Below are 26,157 nucleotides of genomic sequence, written 5' to 3'. Positions count from 1 at the left end.
AAGGCTTCCCTAAAGACCACATATAGGGTCGGGGCCAGCTCAGTGGTATATGCCTTATAAAATTCTGGGGGCAGCCCATCAGTCCCAGGGGTTTTGCAAGTGGTGAGTGTTTTGTTCGCCTCCTGTACATCTTCAACTGTTAGTTCCCTATTAAGAATGTCTCTCTGGGCGTCAAGTGTGGGGAGGCCTATCTCCTCAAGCGTGTTATATAGATCTTCTTGGGGTATGATTGACTCGTGGCTATATAGGTGGGAGTAGAAGTTTTTGAATGTGTCATTGATCCCTGGTTTGGGTGGTGTGTACCTTGCCAGTCTGGTCTCTAATTTCTACAATTTTTTTTTGTTTTTTTTGTTTACATAGCCATGAAATCAGCCTTCCGGGTTTGTCCCCTTCTGAGTGTGCTCTAGTGGTTTTGGCAATGTAGTCAAATTTGGTTAATCTGGCCCATGTTTCCTGGCCGCCGTGATTTTTGGTGTTTTTCCTGAAGCAGCGCGATAAAGATGTGTTTTCTTCTCAAAAAGGATCTGATTCTGTTCCTGCACATGTAGGTGCCCATCCCTCTAACATTCCATGTTAGCACTCTTATGTCAGCTGCCATGGCTATTCAGCTTTGCCTCAGCCCATTTGTGACTTGTCCTCTGTTCCCGTGTGATAGTTGCGTCGAAGACTCAAACATTTTGAACCTGAACTAAAAGTAAAGTAACCATAACTTGTCCAACCAAACCAACTGCACCCAGCAGTTGCCCTTTCACGGCAGTGCTCAGATGCCCCTGCTCATTCATGGCCCATCCGGGTCGTCTTGAGCGGGTGTGAGGCGACAGTGAAGTACTGCCGCCAGTCCATTCGTCGGGGATGCCTTAGGTTCGGAGTGGCAACTTGGCTGCCTCCCGTCCGTAGAGCTATCCATGGCTTGGTAAGTATCGTCAATTCGCCTTCAGGTGATCCTGCCTTATGGTGTCCATGTGCATGTTAGTGTAGCATCCTCTTTTCCGGCCATGTTGTTGTGCTCCAGCCACATATTGGCCGCCGCTGGTGACTCCAGAAAAATTGCCATGCCTTTATGAATTATTTTAAGCCTCGAGGGGTACATTAGCATGTATTTGATGTTCAATTGTCGCAGCCGTGCTTTGATTGGGATGAAAGAGTTCCTTGCCCTTTGAACTGTAGATGTATAGTCTGAGTATATGGCGATTCTGGCATTGTCCCTCTTGATTTCCCCGCCCTTGTGTGAATAGCGTAAGATAACTTCCCTGTCTTAAAAGTTCAGGATTCGGGCTATCATTGGGCGCGGGTGGGATCCTGGCAGTGGTTTTTTCTGCAGAGATCGGTGGGCTCTCTCGACAGCAAATCCCTGCGAAAGATGGGAGACCCCTAATTCTTGTATGAGGGTCTCTATAAAGCAGGTAGAATTAGAGCCCTCCATTCCCTCTGGAATTCTGAGAAGGTGCACATTATTGCGTCTGGAATGCCCTTCAGCGTCTTCCGCCCTTTCTCTAGGAACTTATTGCCCCTCTCGAGATCTAGCACTCTGCTTTGCATATCTTTAAGTGCCTCGGTCGTCTCCTGCTGCGATGACTCTGTGGTAGTCACACGGTCTTCAAGGTTGCGTAAGTCTTGTTGCATCAACATCACATCAGACTTTACTTCTTAGATTTTGGTATTTATAAAGGGGCATAGCCCGTTGATAGCCTCGAGTAATTGGTTGTCTCTGTTTGTTTCTTCTGGAGCTTGTGACTCGGGCTGGTCCCTTTGTGCTTCTGGCACGTTTCCTTGGGTTTGGCTGCAGCAGAGAATGACTCCATTATAGTGGACTTGGTTTTCCCTTTGAAGGTCGCCATAGCTGTGTGCGGTACGCTTGTTGTCCAGCGGGGTGGGGTCACGCCGTGTGGTTTTTGGGCTCTGAGTCGGGTCTCCGGTGATGTCTGAGGGTAGGTATTATTTGTGCCTGGAGGTTGGCATTGGCGCCAGCAGTATCCTGGGTGGGAAGTGTACAGGGGACAGGAGCGGTCCTGTCATGTGTCTCCCGGCTGGGCGTATGGCACTGTTTGTTGCCGAAGTTCGCGTGGTGGAGCACAGTCTCCACCAACCCCTCGGCGGCAGGGGGCTTTATGAAACCGAAGAACAGGTCAGTTCCCAGGAGGACTGACTCTAGCGCTGCTGTGGGGCCCCTGTGGAAGTCAGATGGGCCAGCCGGTTAGAGGTGGCCCTGACCACCATGCGTGTTCATGAGTTTGCTTCTGGCCTGAGAGCTGGTGCTGTGGTTACGTGGCATAGTTTGTTTGTGGTAGATCTGGGCGTGCTCCGGGCGTGGCCCGGGTTAGTGTATATTCTCTTTGCTACGCTAAAGGTCCCGGTGGGTGCCCTCCTGGGCACTAAATGTCCTCAAAAATATAATACGTGCCCCCAGCTGCCAGGCTTGAACTATCTTGCTTGGTAGTGTGGCGTAGTCCGCTCCCCAGATCGCCCTCCTTGGCCCACAGACGGTCCGCTGCTTTGTGGTGTCCACGCCGCCGGTTGCACTGCTCTGTGTCCATGGGAGACTCACGTTTATGACGTTTCCCTCGTAGCGGTCCGATTGCACCTCTGAGGGGGGGCGCTGATGCTCTGCGCATGTGGTGTCTGTGGGCGTTTGGATCGCCGCTGCAGAGGTGTGCCCGTCAGACTGATATGTTAGTGGGCTTGGAGCGGGATGGACTAGCGAGGAACGGGCCGCCCGCTGAGGATGGTGTTTGTACAGCCTTCCGTTCCTCTTGAGGCTGCGTACCCGGGTATCTCCTTTCACTGGTCCGCGTCCCTGGTGACCTTGGGCAGCTGGGCTCCAGTGGCAAGAGGCAGACTCTGCTAGGGGAGGTGCCGGGTGTCCAGGTCCATCGGTGCCGGGTTGTAACTCGCTCTTCCAGGTGGCTTCTTGAGTCCGCGCTCGGCCACTCTTCCTTCACTGGGTCAGCGCGCTGTGGCAGTCGCCATCTTGGTCCTCTGGGGGCTTGTGTTCGTGGGCTTTGTTCCCTGTGCTGCAGGCTCCGATTTTTGGCAGACAGGTCACCAGGATATGCAGAATCGGTTGTACTATGCAGGCATTTCTTGGCAGATATGTTGGTCAGGCCGTGTATTCGGAGGATCAGCTGCAGGATCTGGACGGGAGCTCAGGAGAAGCACATCCTCACTCCATGCGTGTAGGCCACGCCCCCCACCACTTTTTATTGTGCGATACCTCCAAGGTTTTGTTGTTCCTTTCACACATCGCAAGACAAGAACTTCAGGTTACTACCGTCAAGGGCTATCTGGCAGCGCTAATGTTTAAGTGCAAACCCAAACGGAGATCGTACTTGGCGATCCCCATCGATACATTTGTGGAAAGGACTGACAAACACCTTCAATTATCCCTTTTCTGGTGCTGGTGTGGGACTTATATTTGGCATTGACATTCCTAATGGTATGACCCTGTGAACCAATGCATTTGTGCCCATTGTGGCTGCTCACATGGAAAACTGCCTTCCTTGTGGCAATATCAGCCCGTAGGGTCATCGAGTTGCAGGCATTGTCCTGCATACCACCCTTTACAACCTTTTCGAAGGTGACGCTCGGGTATGCCCTTCATTTCTGCCTAAGGAGGTGTCTGCATTTCATCTGACGGAGAATTTGTTAAACAGCATTTTAAACCCTGCACCTAGCCCCTCTGCTGAGTACAGGCTACATAGACTTTGACCCAAGAAGGGCATTTAGTTTTTTAATTGTAAGATCTAACCCTATTGGATGTGAAAAACAGCTCTTTGTAGGTTACACCATCCCAGAAACAGGCAATGGTGTGAACAAATAATCCATTTATCGATGGATTGTGCTATGTGAGTGCTAGCCTCGACCTGGGAAGGATATCCCTGAAAGTTGCATAGGACATTCAACTAGGGTCATGGGCACTATTTCGGCACTCCAGAGAGTTTCTGTAAAGGATATCCGTCAGTCCGCTATGTGGGCTTCCATCCATACGTTTGCAAAGCACTATTGCCTGGATTCTCTGTCAGGTCAGGACACCCACTTTGGAAGGGCTTTTCTACAACCCATCATTACTTGATAAATCCTCCCATCCCCTACAATCTATTACTGCTATGCAAGTCTTATCAAAGATAAGGAATCCATTGGAGTAAACATTCCAATAGAAGAACCAAATACATTACCTCTGGTAATGTTCTTTCTGATGAATGTTCCTCCCACGCATTCCTCATCGCCCTCCCATCCTACCCCACAACCAGGAAGCTCTTTCCTGTTGTCTTCTCCTTCAATGCTATAAGGCGCCGCATATCTTTTGTGATCCTCCAACACAGCTTTGCAGGGGGTAAAAATGATAACTGAGGTCACGGGGTGCCGTCCGTGCTATTTAAACAGTTGTCCCATCCGGACTCGTCGACAGCGCAGAGGATCCTCTGAGCCCGAGCTGCACATAGCCCACTGCTGAAAAGTTTCCGAGATCATCTGCTGCAGTAATATCTGTGAGGAGGAGATGAGGAATCTGTGGGAGGAACATCCAGTAGAAATACCTGAGGTAAGTAATTTGTCAGCGGACAATACCCATTTCTTAGTATTTCGTTGGTTCTGATTGGTGTTTCAAATTAAATCATTTTTTTTCTGTTAAACTCGTGATTTACCTTATTTCATTAAACTTTTGCAGACATACGCTAGTTCTAGGAGATGATCTCCTGTTCAGGTGTTGGCTTAATCGTCACCTGAACAAACCCATGTGTTGTCTGCCCAATACTTATGCTATGAAACCTGAGATAACAATGGTTTCATAATGGTCCGTACTCCATATGGTGAAGTTGATTTTGTATTATTTTATTTCCTCTCCGATATATTTTTCTCCAAAGTGAAAAAAAGAAACTTGATGGTTTTGTTAACTAATCACAATTCCATGGTACACTCTCACCATTATTGGTTACGGTTGCTCATAATAAACCTACTCCAGCATGTGGTCTCACATGTCCATGAATATTCCCTATTGTCAGGCTGGGAATCCTTGGTGAAAGAAAAAACGATTTCACTTTCCCTTTAAAACTGTATTTCTCCTCTAAACCAATCACTGTCAGCTGGGTCATACTGCCCCATCCAATGACCGTCCTCTCCCTAAGCCCCCACTTCTGGCAGCCATCGTCTGATTTTTGCTGCACGCTTCAATGTTGGGCGTACTTGAGATGCTCTTCAAGCTATTTGTACGTTTTTTCCAACTTCTTTCGCAGAAAAGTTCGATTTTTATTTTTATTTTATTTTATTTTTTCCCCACACCAGAGCCTGTGTGCTCTTTTCTCATCTGCCGGCAACTGGGACACGTTGTCGGTGAATTTTTGCACCCCTCAAGGGCGAAGCTTCGTTGAAGTTTCTGGAAGGACATCTTGGGCCTACTTCGCGCCCTCCGACCATGACAGAGGAGAAAAAGGAGGGAAGGACCCTCTTCAGGCCCTGCACCAAATGCAGGCTACGGAACGTCTTTGTGGAGGAAAAGCATCTCCAATGTCTTTACTGCCTGCACCCGGACCACAACGAGGATGGGTACGAGATATGCTTGGGCTTCTTGAATAAAACAAAGGAAGGACAGGCATAGCAAGCTGGTGGCATGGCTGAATTCAAACAAGGCATCTGCCCCGTACTCCGAGCAGGGTCATGCCTTTCCCAGGACTGGCCGGTCCAAAGAGCGGTCTCACTCTGGGAAGAGATCAAAGTCCTTTGAGGGTGCTCCATCCGTGGGGGTCCAAGATTAGGCCGAGAACCGCAAGTCTGATTCCACTGGGATCGCTGCTGATGCGGGTCCCATGTTTGATAGGCCACAATCACTATCACCGTCCGCCTCCATAGCCAGCCTGGCTTCGAGCTCTTCCTCAAAGAGGAAGTAGTCCAGCCTGGCCAAGTTACGGGAGAAATCAGAAAAGCCTAGGCTGGAGGAAGGGAAGAAGACTGCGCAACCCAAGCAGGCTCAACCGGCGCAGCCAAAGTCCTAGTCGACCACTTTGTCGACATCTGCTCTGACGGCCACAGTAACAGTAGGTGCCAATCTGACGAAGGTGGCTCCTACGGCGCAAAGGGTATCCCTGCCCCCAAGGCGCGACACGTCTGCCGAGGCAGCAGCAAAGGCTGCAAGCACCCCTGGGTGGGGTAAAGACACCGGTCCAGATCCTGGTGCAAAACCCTCAGGAAGGAGAAAAGGGGGGCGAGGGGCCATCCAAGGTTTGCGTTCAACCGATGGACATCTCATCCACAGACGACCACCACCAAGAGTCCATCCAAATGGTCCACAACGACGGCGGTGCAGGGCATAGCGCTCCAGCGTTCCCTCGGTAGCCAATGGACATTCTGTTGACTCTCCACACCCTGGTGACAGAGATCCAGCAGAGGGTGCCCCCAGCACTGACACCTGTGGTGCTGCAGGCCCCCTGATCAGCCTCTGTGTAAGAAGAGCAAGCATCATGCGACGCCTCCACCTCAGCCTCCTCCACTACATCGGGCCCCAACTCCACCAGCGGACCCGGATACACACATGGACACTGGTACGGACACAACGGCCACGGGCACCGACGAAGATGAGGACTTCGTCCCAGCAGACAATCAATCACTGCATTTGGATGCCCCTCATAGATTCTCTCCACCAGACGAGGTGGGATCATTATACTTGATCTCCAGGGCCTCCAACTTGTTCAGCTGGTGCCTGAGGAAACCAAGAAAGAGGGCTTCTAGTTTCAGCGACGACTCCAAGAGGAAGACTATCATGGCAGTGCTCTTTCTGGATGACATTTGGGAGCCTTCATGAAGAACCCATGCACGGCTCCAACCAAATGACAGGTTGGAGAAGAAATATAGGGAGCCGGACTCCACGCCCAAGTGATTGAGGTCTCGAGTCACCAGACTCTGCAGTGTTGGCTGCCACAAGGAATCGTTCGGCTAACTTGTCTTCATCATCCGTTCCCCCGGACAACGAGTGGAAGAAGATGGAAGCCATTGGGAAGAGAGTAATTTACACGGAAGCATCCACGATCAAGACGGCTAATGCTCTGGCTATCTTGGACCGATACGATCGAGAGCTTTGGTACAGGCTAGTCGATCCTGGAATTCCTCCCAGGCGACAAGAAAATTGAAGATCTCGCCCTCTTTCAGGAAGGGGAGGTGGTGTCGGACCATGCCATTGCAGTGGACATCACCGACACGGGTTTCCGGTAGATTAGATGTGAAATGGTGTCTGCCTTCAGCCTGAAAGGTTGATGGCCACAAACTTTTGTCAGGACGTTCATGCGAAGGTGCTGGACATGCCTTTTGACAGAGAAAATCAGTTCTGGAAGGCGGTTTAGGAATCCCTTCAAGTCATAAAGACAGATACGGAGACAGCGCGTTCCCTTAGAACTCTTAAGCAGCATTGCGCCTCTTCTTTCTCTCCTCCAAGGGAAAATCAACTTCATACAGACAACCTCCCTTATCCTGCACGCAGGAAGCCTACAGAGGTCGCTCTCAGGCCTACGGTAGCGGAGGTCAGCATCGCCATTGCCCGCAGGGCACGGCGCCAGCGCCCAAGCATGTCTGAACCGGCTAAGACATTGGGCCCGCACTCGTGCACCCCAGTGGGAGGCCGGCTGACGAGGTTCGTCAGCGAATGGAAGATCACAACTGACAGATGGGTGCTGGACAGTCTCGCCCAGGGACACACCTTGGAGTTCCAACGGAGGTGCCCTCATATTACACCGGTTCCCTGTCAGGAGCAGCACATTCCTCAGCTCCCGGAAGAAGTGCGAGCCATGTTATGGAAATGGGCGATAGAGCTAGTTCCCCAATGGCTCTGGGGCTCCGGAGTCTATTCCAGATACTTTCTGGTTAGAAAGGAGACGTTGTTGGAGACCTGCGCCATCTAAACAAGTACTTCAAATCCCCAAAATTCAGGATTGTCACATTGCAACGCATGTCCCCATCCACATGAAACAACGGATGTTCCTACGGTCCGTGGTACAAGGCCAACAGTACTAGTTCAAGGCCTTACCTTTCGGCCTAAAGTCGGCCCCAAGGGTGTTCCCAAAATGCCTGGCACAGGTGGCGGCCCACCTGTGCCTGCAGGGTGTACACGTATACCCGTACCTGCACAATTGGCCGATACGAGCTTGCTCCGGGGAACTAGCCGACAAGCATACGAAGGAGACCGTCTGGCTCCTGACGGAGCTGGGGGTTCTCTGTGAGCTCTCCAAAGTCCTGCTTAACACTATCGCAGAATGTGCTGTTGTCACGACCACTAGGCCAACTTTGCCACAACCAGAGCATTCACTGGCATGCTGCTCTCATTCTTCTACTACGGAGCCATCACATAGGAAGGCCGTGAGTAGTGCAGGACCAAGAAGCAAAGGAAGGGGTTATGGACACTGTCTTGGCGCCTTTGGCACCAAGCGATATCCAGTCATTATTTCGAAATACAAACCATAAAAAACAAAAGCCATTCCCTCGAATGGTAATTCCCTTGAAAACAATTTGATGAGGATATCTAAATTAACTATTATGCACACTTGAAAAAAATCAATGGAGGCTTGTTTATTGTTAACATGTTTGTTCTTTATTTCAAATATTTTTTTAATTTAAACATTTGTATAAGGTAATTTTCTTAACTGTATTTGATATTTCTTTATATATTGAATAAGGTAACTAATGTTTGCATTTTATAATTTTAAGGTAGTTTAAGGTAACTGTTTAATTTATTTCACCGGTAGATGGCAGCCTTGTACTATTTTTGTTTATGTCCACTTGTATGCTAATGTTTAACGTACAACGTATGGCGTGCACCTAATGCGTACGTGCCATTTTGTAAGTTCTTTCTTTCGCGTCGGTTGGGTCGTCTGCAGCTTTCTCCTTTTCCTGGATGTTTTTTTCCTTCGAATTGCATTTTTTTCGTTTGATACTGGAACTTAGATTGGATTTTGGATTGTTACATGGTCCGGATCCTGAATTCTGTTTTCTTTTTTTGTAAAATTGGCTTTTTTTCAGCGGATTTCGGTCTCTCCTTTGGATTTTGGATTCTGCATCTTGGATTGGATTATGTATGTTTACATGGTTGGTTCGTGGATTGTGTTCTTGGTTGCAAAACTTTTTTTTGTGTGGATTTTGGTCTTTTTTTTGGATTGGATTCTTCTGCCGATACTGGACTTTTTGGTGAGTATTTCTTTGTGTTTTTTTTATTAACATTTCGGGTTATATGCCAGTGCTTCTAGATAGCTAATAGAATCCATTGTTTCGAATCTGTTTACTATTGTTATTACACGTTCCTCATAATATCTGTACTTTTTCTTTTTTGTATGGGTATGTTCTAGTGAAATGGTCTGTGCTATTTTAAATTCTTGGGCCGATTGCTCCATCTGAAAGTGCTTTTAAAAAATGCCAGAGGTTTGGGTTGCTTGTGTTAAATTGTTTATTTATCCTGTTTTGCCACCCTCCAGCATGTTGCTTGTTCTAGCTCTTTCTTCTTTGACTGCTAAGTAGCAGTTCCATATTGAAATTGCATATCTTGCACGTCTCCGTGTTCCATTACGCGGCAGTTGCCATATCTAGTTGCTTTCCATGTAGTCCAGTAAATCTGTAAAATGCTGTTCATTTACTTTGTAATAGTCTGTCAATTAATTTTTCTTAATATTCAACCACCTGTTCCTCCTTTACAAATGCCAATAATGTTATGTTGGAATTCGCTGTTTTCGATATATTTGGATTGTAGCCCCAGTTTTTGAATTATTAGCCAAATGGCCTGGCTAAAGTGGAAAAAACATCCCTGGATGTTTGTCTGTGTATATTGACTTGAATGCTTTGATTTGTCCGCTTTCGAAATCCATCACCATTGCTGAAGGTTTCTTATCCGGAATTGCTTCTTTTAGTCTGCCAAATACAGATCTATATTTCGAAGGGATTGTGTCCTCCGACGTATTCTTTACCTTTGATATCATCCATTCCAGCTTGCTGGCCTTCGAAATGTTTTTCAGTAGAGGGCGCTTCGCGTCGACGTCCCTCGAGTCGGTGTCCCGCGACAGCCTCCGTATCGGCGCCGACGTCATCATGAGTATAAATAGACTTGCGCAGCGTCTGTTGCTCAGTTCCGTTTTTCCGCGCTTTGTGGGCCTCGGAAACGTAACGCTCGGTTCCTTTCTTCATAAAAACCTTCTTATTCTTCGAAGATTATTTCCATTATACGATGGCTTCTTCATCCGAACCATCGACCCCTCGGTCCGGTTTCAAGAAATGTTGTGACTGTGGGAAGAAAATGTCTTTAACGGATCCTCACAGGATCTGTCTGTGGTGCCTGGGATCGGAGCATCACTGCTCGGATTGTGAGACTGCATGTCCTAGACGGCGAAAGCCTTGAAGGAGTGTAAGGGGAAGTTAGAAAGAGATAAGGGCTTTAAGACTTCTACTCCCTCGAAAGTTTCTTTGTCTGAGTCGAGATATTCGTCTCGTCGAAATAAGAAACATTCCCATTGAAGATCTCGAAGCGGTTCTCATCAGTCTTCGAGATCAAAACATTCTAAGAGGCGTCGTAGATCTCCTTCTTCTTCGTCCTCTACTTCCCCGGAAAAGGTCACCTGCCCCACGAAACACAGCTCTCCGGTTAAGTGGGAGGAATTCCGTAAAAAGATGCTTGACGTCTTCGAGAAAGCGGCCTCGACCCCCTTGGAGACGTCTAAAGGGGATACCCTGGGTGAAAGACCCGAAAAATCAAAACGCTGCGGGTCGTTGAACCTGCCGAGAGAAGGTACTCGAGAGCATCATGAACCATCGAGTAAAATCAATAAAACTGCGTCATCAACGCCGTCGGCGAAGATTCCTTCGACTCACAAATCTGCGTCATCGACGCCTTTGTCGAAGGGCCCTTCGACGCATGAACCAATTTAATCGACGCAGTCTTCGACGCCACTGTCGACCCTGATGAAAGACAAACCTACAACTGTCATTACGTCACAAGCAGTTGAGGTGTCGAAAGCCCCGACCATGATGTCGAGGATACCATAGACCACCTCGATGACGTCGAGTAGGATTCCGATCCTCTCGAGTGCATCAAGGTCTTTTCAAACTTTTTCGGCGCCTTTTTCAGGATTGTCGAAGCCTATGACGTCCACGTGGACAACCTCGACGTTTTCTCAGGCAGTGACAACTAATTTAGCTCCTTCTTCCCTAGAAATGGGTTTTAAACCATATCCTAGGTCTGACTACATTAGAGGCTTGTCCTCTATATATGAGGAAGGGGAGGATTCCGACAATGAGACCCTTTGGTCTGCAAAGGACTAAAATACCCAGGCCAGAGGAGTTAATCTCCAAAGAGAACAGGTTAAAAGATCTCCAAGAGTCTCTACATGAAGCAAGTGGTTTAGATACTTCTCCAGAAGTAGAGTTTGCTAAACCAGATCCTGGAGAGCATGCTGAGACTCCTTATAGGATTGTGATGGCCAGAATAATTGAATTTATGGGGTGGACTACACCTACACCTTCTTTTCAGCCGGATTACCTTACTGATATTTTAGATAAAGGTCCACAGGTGGGTCCTGTTCCTTTTCATACTGCTCTGCAAAGAACAATATCTGCTAATTGGTAAACTCCTGAAGTTATCCCTCCAGTAAATAAAAAACCTTCTGCTAAATACAGAGTATCAGCTTCGGATCCTGAATATCTGAGTAAGCATCCAACTACAGAGTTTAGTTGTGCAAGCAGCAACTTCATCGAACAGTAAGTCGGCATACCCTACTATTCCACAGGACAAAAGATTTGATGCCATGTCAAAAAAAGTATTTTCGGCATGTAGCATGGTGCTTAAGTCCATCAACGCCACTTGCACGCTAGCAAGATTCAGCCACACACCGTGGGAGTGTGCTTCATCTGCGGCTGACTGTCTCCCAGAAGGAGAAGAATGGGATGCATTCTTAAACATAGTCAGGGATGGAAAGGATGCAATGTGCGAGTCCCTCCAAACAGGCATTGATTCTGCTGACAGCATCAGCAGGGCCATGGCGGCAAGTACCACAATCTGCAGATTTGCGTGGTTGCTGAAGTCTGGGTTTGCTCCAGATGTGCAAGCCAGACTTCTGAATATGCCCTCTGACGGATGACAGCCTGGAGAAATTGCAAACATACAAAGCAGCAGCGAAATCCCTTGGGGCTGCAATCCGGCAAACTCCAAATCGTCCCACAGGTACATCCTGTAGGGGTAGGTCCTTTTGCTTTTACTCCACATTCGGAAGAGGCAGAGGACAGCCAGCTCAAAGGGGCCAGAGACGATTCACCCATGGTGGACGGGTCAAAGGTACAAAAGCCGCAGCAGCAGGTGCCCCTTTAACCTCTGCATCTGCGTCAGCTGCTTCTAAACCCCTCTGAGGTCTCCCCTCACAAGACGTCAGTAGGGGGCAGGTTAACTCAACATCTGGCAGAATGGCAGGCTCTTACGTCAGATGCTTGGGCATTGGAGACAGTTGCCCAAGGTTACTCCCTGCCCTTCCTACACACTCCTCAGTCATCCACCGGGGAACAGCTCTTTGAAGCTTCCAGACCCGCTCCTTATGCAGGAGGTTTTAGACCTGCTAGAGAAGGGTGCCATAGAACCGGTACCCGTAGCGGAGAGGAACAAGGGTTGGTGTTCCCCCTACTTCCTAGTACCAAAGAAGGATGGAGGACTGAGACCCATCTTGGAATTGCAAGAATTGAACAAATTCCTCAGGAAAGATGGTAACCCTTTCTCAGATCCTTCAGGCCCTCCAGCTTCCGGACTAGTTGGTATCTCTAGACCTTCAGGATGCTCATTTCCATGTACCAAGCCATCTCAAACACAGGAAATACCTGAGGTTCGCAATTGGCAACTCTCATTATCAATTTCGAGTTCTGCCATTTGGGCTGACCTCCGCCCAGAGGGTCTTTACCAAGCTAATGTCAGTGGTGGCTGCAAGTCTAAGGAGGGAAGGGATCCACGTCTAACCCTACCTGGACGACTGGTTGATCAGAGCAGTATCTCCGGAACAAGCTCAGATCCCGCTAGATTAGGTCTGCCACTTCCTTCACAGGCTGGGCTTCTCCCTCAACTTAAAGAAGTCACAGTAATACCATCACAGAGACTCCAGTTCATTGGAGCAGTCCTGGGCACTTCCCTGGGAAAAGCCTCGCTACCAGAGGTGAGGGCTCAAGATATTCTACAGATAGTCAGCAAGTTTCAAAATGCCCAACGTCTACCAGCCTTCGACTTTTTGAGGTTGCTAGGCCTCATGGCATCCTGCATCTTCCTAGTGCCAGAGGCTCGCCTGAGAATGAGATCCCTCCAGTGGGCACTAAGAACCCAGTGGTCGCAATTCTCAGGAAGAATGTCAGATCTCCTATAAGTCCCGGACAGAGTAGCTCAAGACCTTCAGTGGTGGGCCTGTCGGGAGAACATCTTGAAATGAGAACAGTTTTGGCAACCATGGCCAGAGATGACAGTAGTTGTGGGTGGGGAGCTCATGCCAACGACTTGACCATCAGCGGTCATTGGTCTCTATCTGAGTCCAGTCTACACAACAACTTGTTGGAGCGGAGAGCAATCAGACTAGCGCTAGAAAGCTTTTCTGCCATTAGTACAGGGAAAGAATGTCCTGATAATGACGGACAACACAGTGGCTATGCACTACCTCAACAAAAGAGGGAGCGTAGGGTCACTGCCACTGTGCAGAGAGGCAATGCAGCTCTGTTTTTGGCCAATTCAAGAAGGAATCTCTCTATCGGCATTTCACCTAGCCGGAGAGAAGAACTTGACGGCGGACGCTCTGAGCAGGCAGAGCACAGTCTTCCCCCAAGTGGGAGCTAGCTCAGGAAGTCCTTCAAGAGATCTTCACCCTTTGGGGAACCCCTGAAGTGGATCTGTTCGCCACCAGCATCAACAGGAAATGCGATCAGTTTTGTTCAAGGGAATTTCCCCCGAGAGGAGCTCTAGGGGACACGTTCGTAGTGGACTGGGAGTTTCCTTTCTGTACGCGTTTCCTCCAGTCCCCGTCATTCCTCAAATGATCAGGAGGTTGAGAAGGTTCCGGAAAGCCATGATCCTAATTGCCGCGGTTTGGGCCAGGAGAACGTGTTACCCGGACCTTCTAGAAATGTCCATCTGTCCTCTGATTCGTCTTCCGCAAAGAGAGGATCTTCTCTCACAGAAGGGAGGTCTGGTTCTCCATCTACACATCAGAACCCTCAACCTTCACGCTTGGTTTCTGAAAGGTTGAGATACAAGGATTGGGATCTCCCGGATGACATCATGGAGGTGTTGCTTTCAGCCAGAAGGCCAGCAACAAAGACTTTATACCGCTGCCGTTGGAACAAATTTTGCAGCTGGTGTAAAGAAAATAATATTGAACCCTTTTCATGGAATACATCGATGGCGTTATCTTTCTTGCTTTGCAAACTCGTGTCTTCAAATTGGTATGGTCAAGGGCTACCTCGCAGCGCTGTCTCTTTAAGCGTACTGCTGAGGAGCCTTTATTTCAAACTACCAGTAGAAATCCAATTTCTGAAAGGATTAACAAATGTCTATCCACCAAAACCTTTTCAGGTTCCTTTGCGGGACTTAAATCTAGTCTTAAAGTTTCTGATGTGTACTCCTTTTGAACCACTTCATTCTTGTTCACTAAAGTTTCTCACTCTTAAAACAGTCTTTCTAGTGGCCTTAACTTCTGCTAGAAGAGTGGGTGAATTACAAGCTCTATCTTGCAAACCTCCTCATACAATCTTTCATAAAGACAAAGTTCTCTTACAAGTGAAGCCCAATTTTCTCCCAAAGGTGGTTTCTGAATTCCATATTACTCAGAAAATAACCTTACCTTCGTTCTATCCTCCTCCCCATCCAGGGAAAGAGGAAGAAAGATTACACAGGCTGGATCCAAGGCGTGCCTTGAGTTTTTATATTAGCAGACTTGCTAGGATAAGACAAGCAGATTAGTTGTTTGTAGGATATGGAGGGCACAAATTAGGATTGCCAATCACAAAACAGACCATTTCAAGATGGATCATTTTGACCATTTTAGAATGCTACAAATTGGCAGGAAAAGAACCCCCTCAACATCTTAGGGCTCATTCAACCAGGGATATCGTAGCCTCTTCCCCTCTCCAAAGAGGGGTCCCAATTAAAGATATATGTGCAGCTGCCACATGGTCGTCCGCACATACTTTTACCAAATCTTGCAGCCTAGATTCCTCCTCTAGCCAGGAGACAAGATTTGGGAAAGCTGTGTTGCATTCTGTACATCTTTAAAGGGAAATATTTCATCTTTACTCCCACCTCCTTTTTATACTACTGCTATGGGAGTCTATCAAAGATAAGGAATACGTCTGAGGACACAATCCCTTCGAAGAACAAGTCACTTACCAAACTGGTAACGTTCTTTCCATGGAATATTCCTCCGACTGATTCCTTATCGCCCCTCACATCCATCCCCGCAGTAAAACTTCCCTTGTAGTTGCAGCTTACGCTCCTTCAAGGCTACTAACCAATTAATGCAGAGCAAATCTGAACTTCAAAACGGAACTGAGCAACGGACGCTGCGCAAGTCTATTTATACTAATGATGACGTCGGCGCCGATACGGAGGCTGTCGCGGGACAACGACTCGAGGGACGCCGACGCGCAGCGCCCTCTATTGAACATTTTTTCTAACGCCAGCAAGCTGGAATGGATGATGTGAAAGATGAGGAATAAGTCGGAGGAACATCCCATCGAAAGAACGTTACCAGTTTGGTAAGTAACTTGTTCATCTCTTGCTTTATTTGGCATTAATATATATATACCAGTGGTATTAGTGTCTGACTTATCATGCAGTGCACACTGTAAAACTGCGCGAACGGGTGAGGACACTCTTTAAACGTGGTGTCACCATGCCACACTCTCGAACTTCCAAGGTGTGATCGATTCTCTTTTGTTGTATATATTAGTATCTTTTTTGTTTTTTGTGTATATTGTACTGAAGTGAAATTGTTCCCCCTTGTCAGTTGTTTTAAATATTGCTGGAATTTCCACTTCTTCATATATTCACGGTGCCATCGGCAGGTTTTCCTTCAGTTGTTTATTTCTATTTATACAACGCTGTACTAGTTTGGTCTCCGGCATTTGAGCTGCAGCATGCAATGGGATTTTGTCACATGTACGACCTATCACCGATCCACTTGCCTCATTCGGGCTTTCATCAGCTATGCTTTTTATCTCATTTAGTGTCTTTTTGATTAGTATAGCCGTTCTGTCGGGCATGTGATTATGCTCCCCTCAGATTTTTATGTTCTCTCCCTCCGTAATCGCTCTTCCCATACATTTGTCTTGTAGTATTCTGTACACTTCCAGTATTTCCTTTCTTTTCATTCCATTTCCCAACTGGAGGTGTAGCCTCTATATATTAACTGGTCTCTTCCCAGCTGCGATTTGACATACTCCATCGTGTCAGCCATCTTGTATCTGAAATATGGAAAATGATGGTCAATGTTTGTCACATGATTACTCATATGTCACACATTTCCTTTTGCCATTATTCTTTTTTTGACATTATTCATTACTACTACCTGTTTTTCCTGTCACGCAGTATTACTCTTTTCTTAGTAGTTGTCTTCGCTTTCCGTTTCTGTCGCACACTGTCAGTTTGTTTTCAACCGTCAGCTGTGTGTCACTGCATACATAAGGTTCTTTACTCGTGTTCTGTTCTGTGATTTAACCCCTAGTTGTTCGGTATTTCAATTATCTGGGTTTGATAGTCTGAATACTTTGTGTGTTCCTGGAGGGGGTTTCGAGGGTTGGGGGTGTGTGGGGTAGGAGGGATTGGGGCGGGGCCCCCATAACGTGCACATTTTTCGGGAAAATTAACTTCTTCATTTTGTACTGTCTAATTACTTACTATGTACGATGCTTTGGTTTCGATGGAATGACGTTTTGCATTTTTTCTATGTACTGTCGATGCTTTGAATTTAAATGCTTTTTTTCGATACTTTTGTTTGTCAACGCTTTTTTTTCGATACTATCACTATAGATCATCAAGAAGCAAAGGAAGGGGGTATGGACACTGTCTTGGTGCCTTTGGCACCAAACTCATGGTTGGACTAATGAATGAACCACTTCCTGTTCTCCTAACATGGCTGACTCACTAGTTCCTGGGTTTCCATTCATGCGTTCTAGTGTTTAGAGGTGTTTGGGTGTGGCTGCCTAAATAAGCCACACCCTACACCTGGAGCCTTGCTTCGCGTCATTCTGCAGCATCAACGTGATGCTCACCATGACCTGTGCGAAGACACATCGTTAAACCTGATATCAAGAGCACGTGGCTTACCTGCATCAAGTCTTCAGCATCCTCGAACAACCACCAAGCATTCAGCATCCTCGATCTTCTACCGAGTCCACAGCATCCTGAACAACCATCTGGTGACTAACCATCGTAAGGAATCGAGGGCTGCATCGTGCATCAAGAGCAGTGCAAACATACAAACCTGGATTCTTGCAGCACTGCATCAGCACGAACAGAAACCTGCAGAGGGAAGAAAAGAAAGAGACATTAAGCATTGAAATAAGCGTAACGCTGCCATACCGCGCAGGGAAAGCAGCACTAGCATACTTACCTCAGCAGTTTTAACGCCACATCCATGCAAACAGAAAACCTGCAGAAGGGAAAGTAGAGACAATTTACAATCGAATCAAGCAATTTAAAAGCAGCGCAAACCCATGTGCGCACAGCATTATTCACAGCATAAGGGAGATACTTACATCTGCATCGCCGCAGCAGTGCGATCCCACGCCATCTCATCACCAACATGGCCGAATCTGCGAAAAGACAAGAAAACCTAGAGTGGACTAAGACAGGAAAAACGCAGTGCACTAAGGCGGCATGTACACAAGCACGAGAACTGCAACATTCAACACGCCAGCGCCACAGCGGGACTGGGTCTGGCTATCATTTCTGTGTCAGTGAAGTAACTGGACTCGGACAAAGGACAAGCACGGACATTGCACCCCTGCTGAAGAGCAGGACGGAGAGCCCACCTACTAATACTATCAGGTGAGCAGTAGTCAACTGGGTAAAGGAGGAATGGGGGAAGTTACTGGGAGAAGAGGCTGAGGGAGGCCCCGCTACGCTCTTATTCCTGTTCCTGACCAGTACACATCCAAGCGCCCTTAATCGAGGCTCCGGACACCCCTGTAGAGACAAGGTGAGCATAACAGCTTTTCCTTGGTGCCAGACTCAACAGTGGGTTGCCTGGCGTTCCCCTCGGAGGAGAGGCTTGCAGCCATTCAATGGGAGGTACAGCGGCTGTCGTCGGCAAAGACGGCCACGGTTCGGGCCATCAAGTCTTTTCTGGGCATGATGTCTTGCTGCATCTACCTCGTCCGTCTCTGCAGGTTGCAGATGCGATCCCAACAGGAATTCTTTGATGCATGTTGGATACAAGTGCCCAGGAGTTTTGCGGACAAGATCCCTCTCAACGAGAGTTCTGGCAGGCGAGAGAGTGGTGGTGGGGGTGGGGTGCACTGCCCCATCGCTCAGGGGATGGGATTTCAAACCCCACCATACCAGGAGACGGTCACCACGGGTGCCTCGCTGGAAGGTTGGGGGCCTCACACCGGATGTCTACACACCAGAGGTCTGTGGCTTCCAGAGAAGGATCTGCACATCAACATCCTGAAGCTACGGACAGTGTTCTGGGCCAATGACGTGCTCTTCTTCATGTGGGAAGGTCTGTTTCTGTATGCACCCCCCCATTTCTTCTACTGCTACATGCCATCGACACACTCCGACAGTTTTGATGCAAGATGATACTCATCCCGGCGGCATGGATGAGGCAGATTTGGTATCCGTACCTACTTAGCCTGTCCGCGTCGCCTCCAGTCAAGTTGCCTACTTATGGATCTGCTCAACGGAGAGGGAGGCGCAATCCTTCAGGATCGCTGATCCTGAGGGCATGGCTCCTGCAGCCTTAGAGTTTGGAGGTTATGAGTTGCCAGCGGACTGCAGGAAGTCCTCCCCAAAGCCAGGGTGTCGTTGTGCCAGTTGTAGAGGTTTACCCGTCTAAGGGTCACAGCCCCACAGATAGTTCCATACTTGCTGTCCTTGGCAAAATGTGGACTGGCTCATGCATCCATCAAGGTGCACCTGGAAGTCATCTCGCGCTACACCATATCCCTTGCTGTGGTCTCACAGACTTGTCAAGGAGATTGTCAGGGGGCTTTTCCGATCTTTGCCGCCGGTGAGGGCTCCTGACCCGGCATGGGAACTCAACGTGGTCCTGATGAGGCTCATGGGGGCACCTTTCAAACCTATGCATTAAGTCCCACTCATGTTTCTCTCGTGGAAAACTGCTTTCCTTGTGACCATCATCTCTTCCAGAGGTGTAGGTGAGATCCAGGCCCTATCCTGCAAACAACTGTATCTGACTTTCCACTAATCGAGGGTGGTACTGCGTACACACCCCTCTTTCATGCCGGAGGTTCTGTCGGAATTCCACCTCAACAAGCCCTTGGTGTTGCCCGTTATCTTCCTGAAACCTTAATCGCCGGCGGAGAGGACCTTGTATTCGCTGGACGTTGCTTGTACCTTGAAGTTCTACGTGGTACGGAGTTTTCAGAAGACTTCTCAATTGTTTGTGAACTTTGTTCCTGGGAACCATGGGAAGGCCTTATCCAAGGCTTCCATTTCAAGGTGGCTCTCTAGCTTTATCATGCACTGTCATCGGCTGGCGAAACAGCCTTTGCACCAAAGCCATTACTGCGACGACTGCGTTCCTTTCTGGTGTGTTCCTGCTTGACCTCTTCAGGGCTGCAACGTGGAGGTCCACGCATACCTTCATGAAGTTTTACTGCATCTACAGGGAGGGGAGTAGAGTCGCAACCTTTTCGCATTTTTACGTTTTTTTATTTAATTGTTTTTTATGTTATGTTACTTGGCATTTATGTAGCGCCTTATATATCATTGGTATGACCTCAAACGCTGGTAGGTTGAACGCCCTCGGAACCGTAGTTCAAGTCAGTAGAGAGAGATAGTGTTGTATGGTGTGTGGGTGCACCGGATATGTGTGCAGCTGGGATAGTTGTTGGATGATAGCTGCTTCTTAGCAATAGGTGTGGTGCTGAAGATATCAGTTGGATGTGTGCTGTCTGGTGGGTGGACACCCAGACTGGGTTCTAGCTGCGTCAGACCTGATGAACGTCTATGTGAGCAGCTGGCTGGAATCTGCTCAGCTAGCTGTGTTTTATTAGGGTGATGAGGTGTTCATGGGGTAGTGTCCGTATGTGGACAGCTAGGCCGAATTATCAGGGGTGTAGCTGTTTTCTGGTTGAATGATGGTATATAGTAGACAGTAAGAGTAATGGTTTGATATGGTGGTCCTTTGTAAAGCGCCTGAGACCAGGTACGTGGATAGGACGGTGGGGACATACATAGCGACATATGGATGTATAGCGACGGGGGTTTGTACAGGTATATATTGAGATACAGATATATAGCAGATTTAGGGGATACATATACAGGGAAACAGATATATGGCAACAGCACGGGAACAGGTGCACAGTGATACAAAGCATGGGGCGAATTTCAATAGGTTCCACTCATTCTATTATGGCCCATTCATTCAGTCCACTCTGTCAATTTTTTTGCTTTGTCTACTCAAGCCATTCCATCTGTTATCCATGTCATTTGTTCCACCTATTCTATTCACTCTATTCATTCTACCTTTTCCAGTGCGGATATGCTATCATTCACAGTTCTAACTGAGAGGTATGCTACCAATCATAATTATATCTAAGGGTGGCACAAGCTATCATTTACAATTCCAACTAAGTGAGGGATGTGTTAACAATCATAGTTCTATCTAGGTGAGGCACATGTTATAATTTCTAATTCCATCGAAGGGCTGCACATGCTATCATTTTGAATTCTATCCAAGTGTGGCATATGCCATTATTCACAATTCCATCTAGGTGTTGCACATGCCGTTGTTTACAATTCTATCTAGATGAGGAACGTGCTATCATTCACAATTCCGTCTACGGGTTGCATGTGCTATTGTTTATGGTTCTGTCTGAGTGAGGGATATGCTACCAGTCATATTTTATCTAGATGAGTCACATGCTCACAATCCCAATTCCGTCTAAGTGTGGCACATGCTATCTTTGGCAGTAATAACGTGCCTAATAGCATACTGGAGTTCGGTTTCTAAGCGAGGACCCAGGATTCAAACCTCTGTTGCTCGGCTTGTTCTTGCTTCCAAGACAAGGAGGTTGCCCCTGTGCTAACCTCCATTGATGGGTGAGGAACAGTCTCACTTGAGATGAGTCTGTTCCAGGGGTGAGTGTCAATTGCTTCTGTTGAACCTTGCCACCTCCCATGGTTGTGTAATGTGGTACTGCTGTGTATTCGTTATTCATGAGCATGTGAATCAATGGCAGACCCCATGCTGGAGAAGGTTTTAGTTACTTACCTGTAACTATTGTGCGCCAGCATGGGTTAACATGCAAACCCTCCCTCTGACCCCTCTGCGGCGGCTCTTGGTCATACTGCCACTTTACGTGCTTACCAAATCTGAAGATGGCTGCCAGAGGAGATACTTGGGGAGAGGACTGTCATTGGATGGGGGCAGTGTGACCCAGAAGACAGTGATTGGTTTAGACGAGAAATAACATTTGAAAGTGAAACTGTTTTTTTTCTTTTACCAAGGATTCTCAGCCTGGCGACTGGGAATATTCATGAGCATGTGAATCTATGCCAGACTCATCCTGGAGAACAATAGTTACAGGTAAGTAACTTAAACCTTCTTTGTTATTCCTCACTCAGGGTGATTCTGAAAACCAACTTGATTTTATAATTTGTTGCAAATCATTTACTCTATTTTTCCCCTCTTGGTTTGGTTTGTTAATTCGTTTTTGTTCTGATTAGTCAAAAATCATTATTTTTCCTCTAGACGTGTTTCACCAAATTTACAATCCTGTGGATCTTCGGGTGGTTCAATTTTACGTGATTTGACTAAACTGTTTGTGAGCTGAGAAGGGAAAAGAAAGTTTACCCATGTAAGGTTTATATTTTTTGCCACTTCTGAATGCAATTTTATATCTGGTTGCTTTCGCATATCCACTTACCATGCTCAGGGCTTTTTAGTTTCAAGCTAATGCCATAAATGTACCTTACCTGTTCGTTTTTGCCCATTTTATGCTAGTTTCACCTTTCCTTTGCTTGGACTTAGCTTGTTCAGATATAGGTTTAGAAAATGTATTTGTACTAAAATTTAATACTGCACATGTCCCAATTGTGTTTCTGCAGATACCAGTTTATTGAAGAGGCTTTTCTGGGTCAGAAAGTAGTTATTGACACATTGATCAACAAGTTGATGGAAAAAAATAAATACATCAAATTTACTGGCGAACAGATCCAAAACAGGTATGTGTGACAGTTGCAAAAATACACCTATACAATATTTCATGTGCTTGTGTGGACTCTTAAATTTTAAAACCTGCTGCACTCCTACAATTGTCCAATTCTTTTAGAGACATGTGCATTGTCTTTGTGAAAACCCTTTGCATGGTGTGGTAGTTAGAAAAAGAAAAAAAAACAAATGCAGTGTTTTGCTCCTTTTTTTAATATATTTAATGGACGGAATCCTGTCCATTTGACAGAAAACATATACACTTTCTTCTCTGATAATCATTTGGAATCCTAAATGTTGAAGCTTGCTGCTGCCCGTCTTGGATCCTAAGACACTTCTACAATAGAGCATGCTTTCTTGTTTAATATAGACCTTCAATAACCACATTGTCTATCTGGCATACTGTTTCTTGGTTTTGCCTCTCTCTCTCCCCTTCTCATGCATGCGCTTGAGTGATTTTTAAAATGAATCTTTACTCGGTGATGGCAATAGAAAATAATTAAAAAGTGAACCGTTACGCTGATGCAATCTCACTCTGTCACTCTAAACATTATGCACCCAACTGCAAATCGCAATGTGCATTCATTTATGCGTGGTTCCTTTTTTTCCACCCAGTGAGCTATGGATCTTAGTCTTGTTTTTCAAACTTATTTACTGTATTCAACAGACCACCGTTATTTTTACTTTATGTTTTCTCTTAATCCTAGCAAGTATGAACCTCAAATTTAAGTTCAGGAAGAGGAGTTTTTCCTTGTTCGCTTCACCATTTGCCTTTCTACCACAGTCCCTATTTTTTGGCAATTGTGCTAACTGCGTAGGAGTTAGAAGTCCAAATAACATTACTTTCTTTAATGGTTTTCACCTGGATTCTCACCGTAAAGGAGTTATCTGTAGGTCAGAAAATACCAAATTAGACCTCTATAGGACTAAAAAGATCTTTCCCTTAGGACCTTTCAAGACTCCCTCAGCCTTTTTTGAGGGGCCAACACCCCCTACCTGGAATTGATGAGGCTTGAACCTGTGGATCTGTTGGCGCCCACACTGTTGCCCCCATATGCCACTGCCATTGTTGTCTGTCATAGGAGGGTCAAGTCTTCACTGGCAACTTACTAGCTGTTCAGACAGCACATACCACCACATCAAGCATATCCAGTGTATGGTACATTTTTGGATGATTACTGCTGATCCCCATGATGTAGAGATCTGAACTTTGGTGTTTGACAAGGAAGTTACTTCCTACAACCAGAACCCAAAGATGGACACAGGCAGTCCAGTATATTCACTAAATATTATTTGGATGAGGCAGAAATATAGATACGCTTGAGGATTCTAGTGCCAATGCATTTCGGAATGTAATTCCTTTGTCGGGGTGATCCTCATAGTCTAAGCATGCATAATAGTTTAAACATAATGCATTACAACATAATAAATGCAACAAAAAAGTGTAACAGTAAAAACACATACCATCAATCCAAACGTTTCATGTTATCAGCCCATTTGATATGAAAGAAAAGGAAATGCAGGGAAAGTGTGTCAATAAGTAGGCGATGTATTCCTATCCATCAGAGTAAGTAAGATATCCCATTCAATGTTACCTGGGTGTGTGAGAGGAAGAGAGAAAGAAAGGCAAAAGCACCTGGGTTGCATTCAGGACCCAGTAGCACTCCTCTTGTAGAACCCCCAGAGAAGGTTTTTAAGCCTTTACCTAGGAAGGAGTTCTTCAAATCCTTGACCTCAATTTTTGAGGAACAAGAAAGATCTGATGAAAATGTTCCCTTTGGCCTTGAATTTGGTACTCCAAATGTTCGGAAAGCAGGATGAAGGATTTGGTGGAATCATTACACAATGCAAGTGGTATTGATACGTCCCCAGAGAACGAATTTGGTAGACCAGAGCCAGGTGAACATGCTAATCCATCATATCGTCAGTTAATGACTAAGGTTGTTGATTATTTGGGCTGGGCCAGGCCTACAGCCCAATTTGTCCAAGATGATCTTACAGACATATTGGACCATGGTCCTACTGAAGACCCAATTCTACCTTTCCATGTGGCCTTACAAAATAGGGTGGCCAATAATAGGGAGACGCCGGATTCTATCCCTCCAGTGAATAATTCCCTTACCTCAAAATACCGCCCGGCCAGTAGCGACCCCAGCCATCTGTCTAAGCATCCCTCTCCAGAAAGTTTAGTTCTACAGGCAGCCACAGCTTCAAACAAACTTGCGTACCCGTCTATCCCTCCAGACAGGGACGATAAGCGTGTGGATGGCTGGGCAAGGAAGGTATTTTCAGCCGGGAGCATGGCATTAAAATCAGCCAACTCCACCTGTGCCTTGGTAAAGTTTTCGTACACACTTTGGGAATGTATTGCAATGGCGGCGGAGCACATACCAGAAGGGGAAGAAAGGGAAGGATTCCTAGCCATTGTTAGAGATGGAAAGGAAGCTATGCAGGAATCCCTTGAATCTGGTTTGAACACTGTTGATAGTGTGAGCAGGTCCAGGGCCACTAGCACGGTAATGCGTAGATTTGCATGGTTAAGGAAGTCAGGTTTTGCATCGGACGTGCGAACCGTCTTCTGAACATGTCCTTTGATGGGTCTCACCTTTTTGGCAGCAAGGCTGACGAGAGCCTTGAGAGGTTGCAGACCTCAAAGGCCGTTGCCAAATCATTGGGAGCTGCTATCAGGCAACCTCAGTCCTTTTGTGCGACAAATCAATTTTGGAGGGGACGATCCTATCGTTATTCACCTCATATGGAAGAACGAGAGGAATGGCCAGTCAAAGGGGCCAAAGAAGGGCCACTCGTGGTGGACGAGCAAGACGTGCAAAGCCAGCTCCAGCCTCTTTGCCATCAGCGGCTCCAGCAACCTCCACAAAACCACTTTGAGGACTTGCATCACAAGACACCTGTAGGAGGCAAGCTGTCACAACATCGGCAAGAATGGCGAGCCATTACTTCAAATGTTTGGACCTTAGAAATAATAGCCCAAGGTTACTGCCTTCCTTTTCTAACGCAACCTCAAAGCAATCCACCAGGGAGACACCTGTTGAAGTCTTCGAATCCGCTCCTACAGCAGGAAGTTCTAACCCTGCTGGAGAAAGGTGCTATAGAACCAGTACCTGCAGCGGAAAGGAACAAGGGATGATACTCCCCGTATTTTTTGATCCCCAAAAAGGACAGAGGATTGAGACCCATCTTGGACTTAAGAAACTTGAACAAGTTCCTCAGGAAGGACAAGTTCAAGATGGTTACCCCTTCTCAGATCCTTCAGGCCCTTCAACTTCAGGACTGGTTGGTGTCATTGGACCTCCAGGATGCTTATTTCCATGTGCCGATTCATCTTAAGCACAGAAAATACCTGAGGTTCGTGGTTGGCTCACAGTATCAGTTTCGAGTCCTGCCATTCGGATTGACCTCCGCCCGAGGGTCTTCACCAAGTTAATGGTGGTGGTAGCAGCGCACCTCAGGAGAGGGGGGGGATTCATGTCTACCCCTACCTGGACGGTTGGTTGATCAGGACGCGTTCTGCCGAACAAGCACTGGATCATCTGAAAGTCACCTACCACTTCATCCACAAACTGGGCTTCTCCCTCAATTTCAAGAAGTCGCAAATGACACCTTCCCAACATCTTCAGTACATAGGAGCTGTATTAGACACATCCTTGGGAAAGAGATCGCCTCCCAAGTCGAGGGCTCAAGACATTCTCCAGATTGTATACAAATTCCAAAATGCCCAAAATCTCCAGGCTTACGACTTTTTAAGGTTGCTCGGCCTCATGGC

At 46.9% G+C, this 26,157-nt stretch overlaps 1 protein-coding gene across 1 annotated transcript in view; it reads left to right on the top strand.

Annotated features, from left to right (window-relative positions):
* The window catches only part of TRIM24 (tripartite motif containing 24), a 1,617,419-nt gene that overhangs the window by 351,151 nt on the left and 1,240,111 nt on the right, over nt 1-26,157 (top strand). Inside the window, exon 5 of the mRNA XM_069628744.1 lies at nt 22,271-22,387. Within this exon, the coding sequence (XP_069484845.1) occupies nt 22,271-22,387 (117 nt within the window). The remainder of the gene's footprint in view (nt 1-22,270; nt 22,388-26,157) is intronic.

This window comes from Ambystoma mexicanum, chromosome 12 (genome assembly GCF_040938575.1).
Source record: "Ambystoma mexicanum isolate Mex_15411 chromosome 12, UKY_AmexF1_1, whole genome shotgun sequence".
Lineage (NCBI taxonomy): Eukaryota > Metazoa > Chordata > Amphibia > Caudata > Ambystomatidae > Ambystoma > Ambystoma mexicanum.
This window is presented reverse-complemented; position numbering and strand designations above follow the sequence as displayed.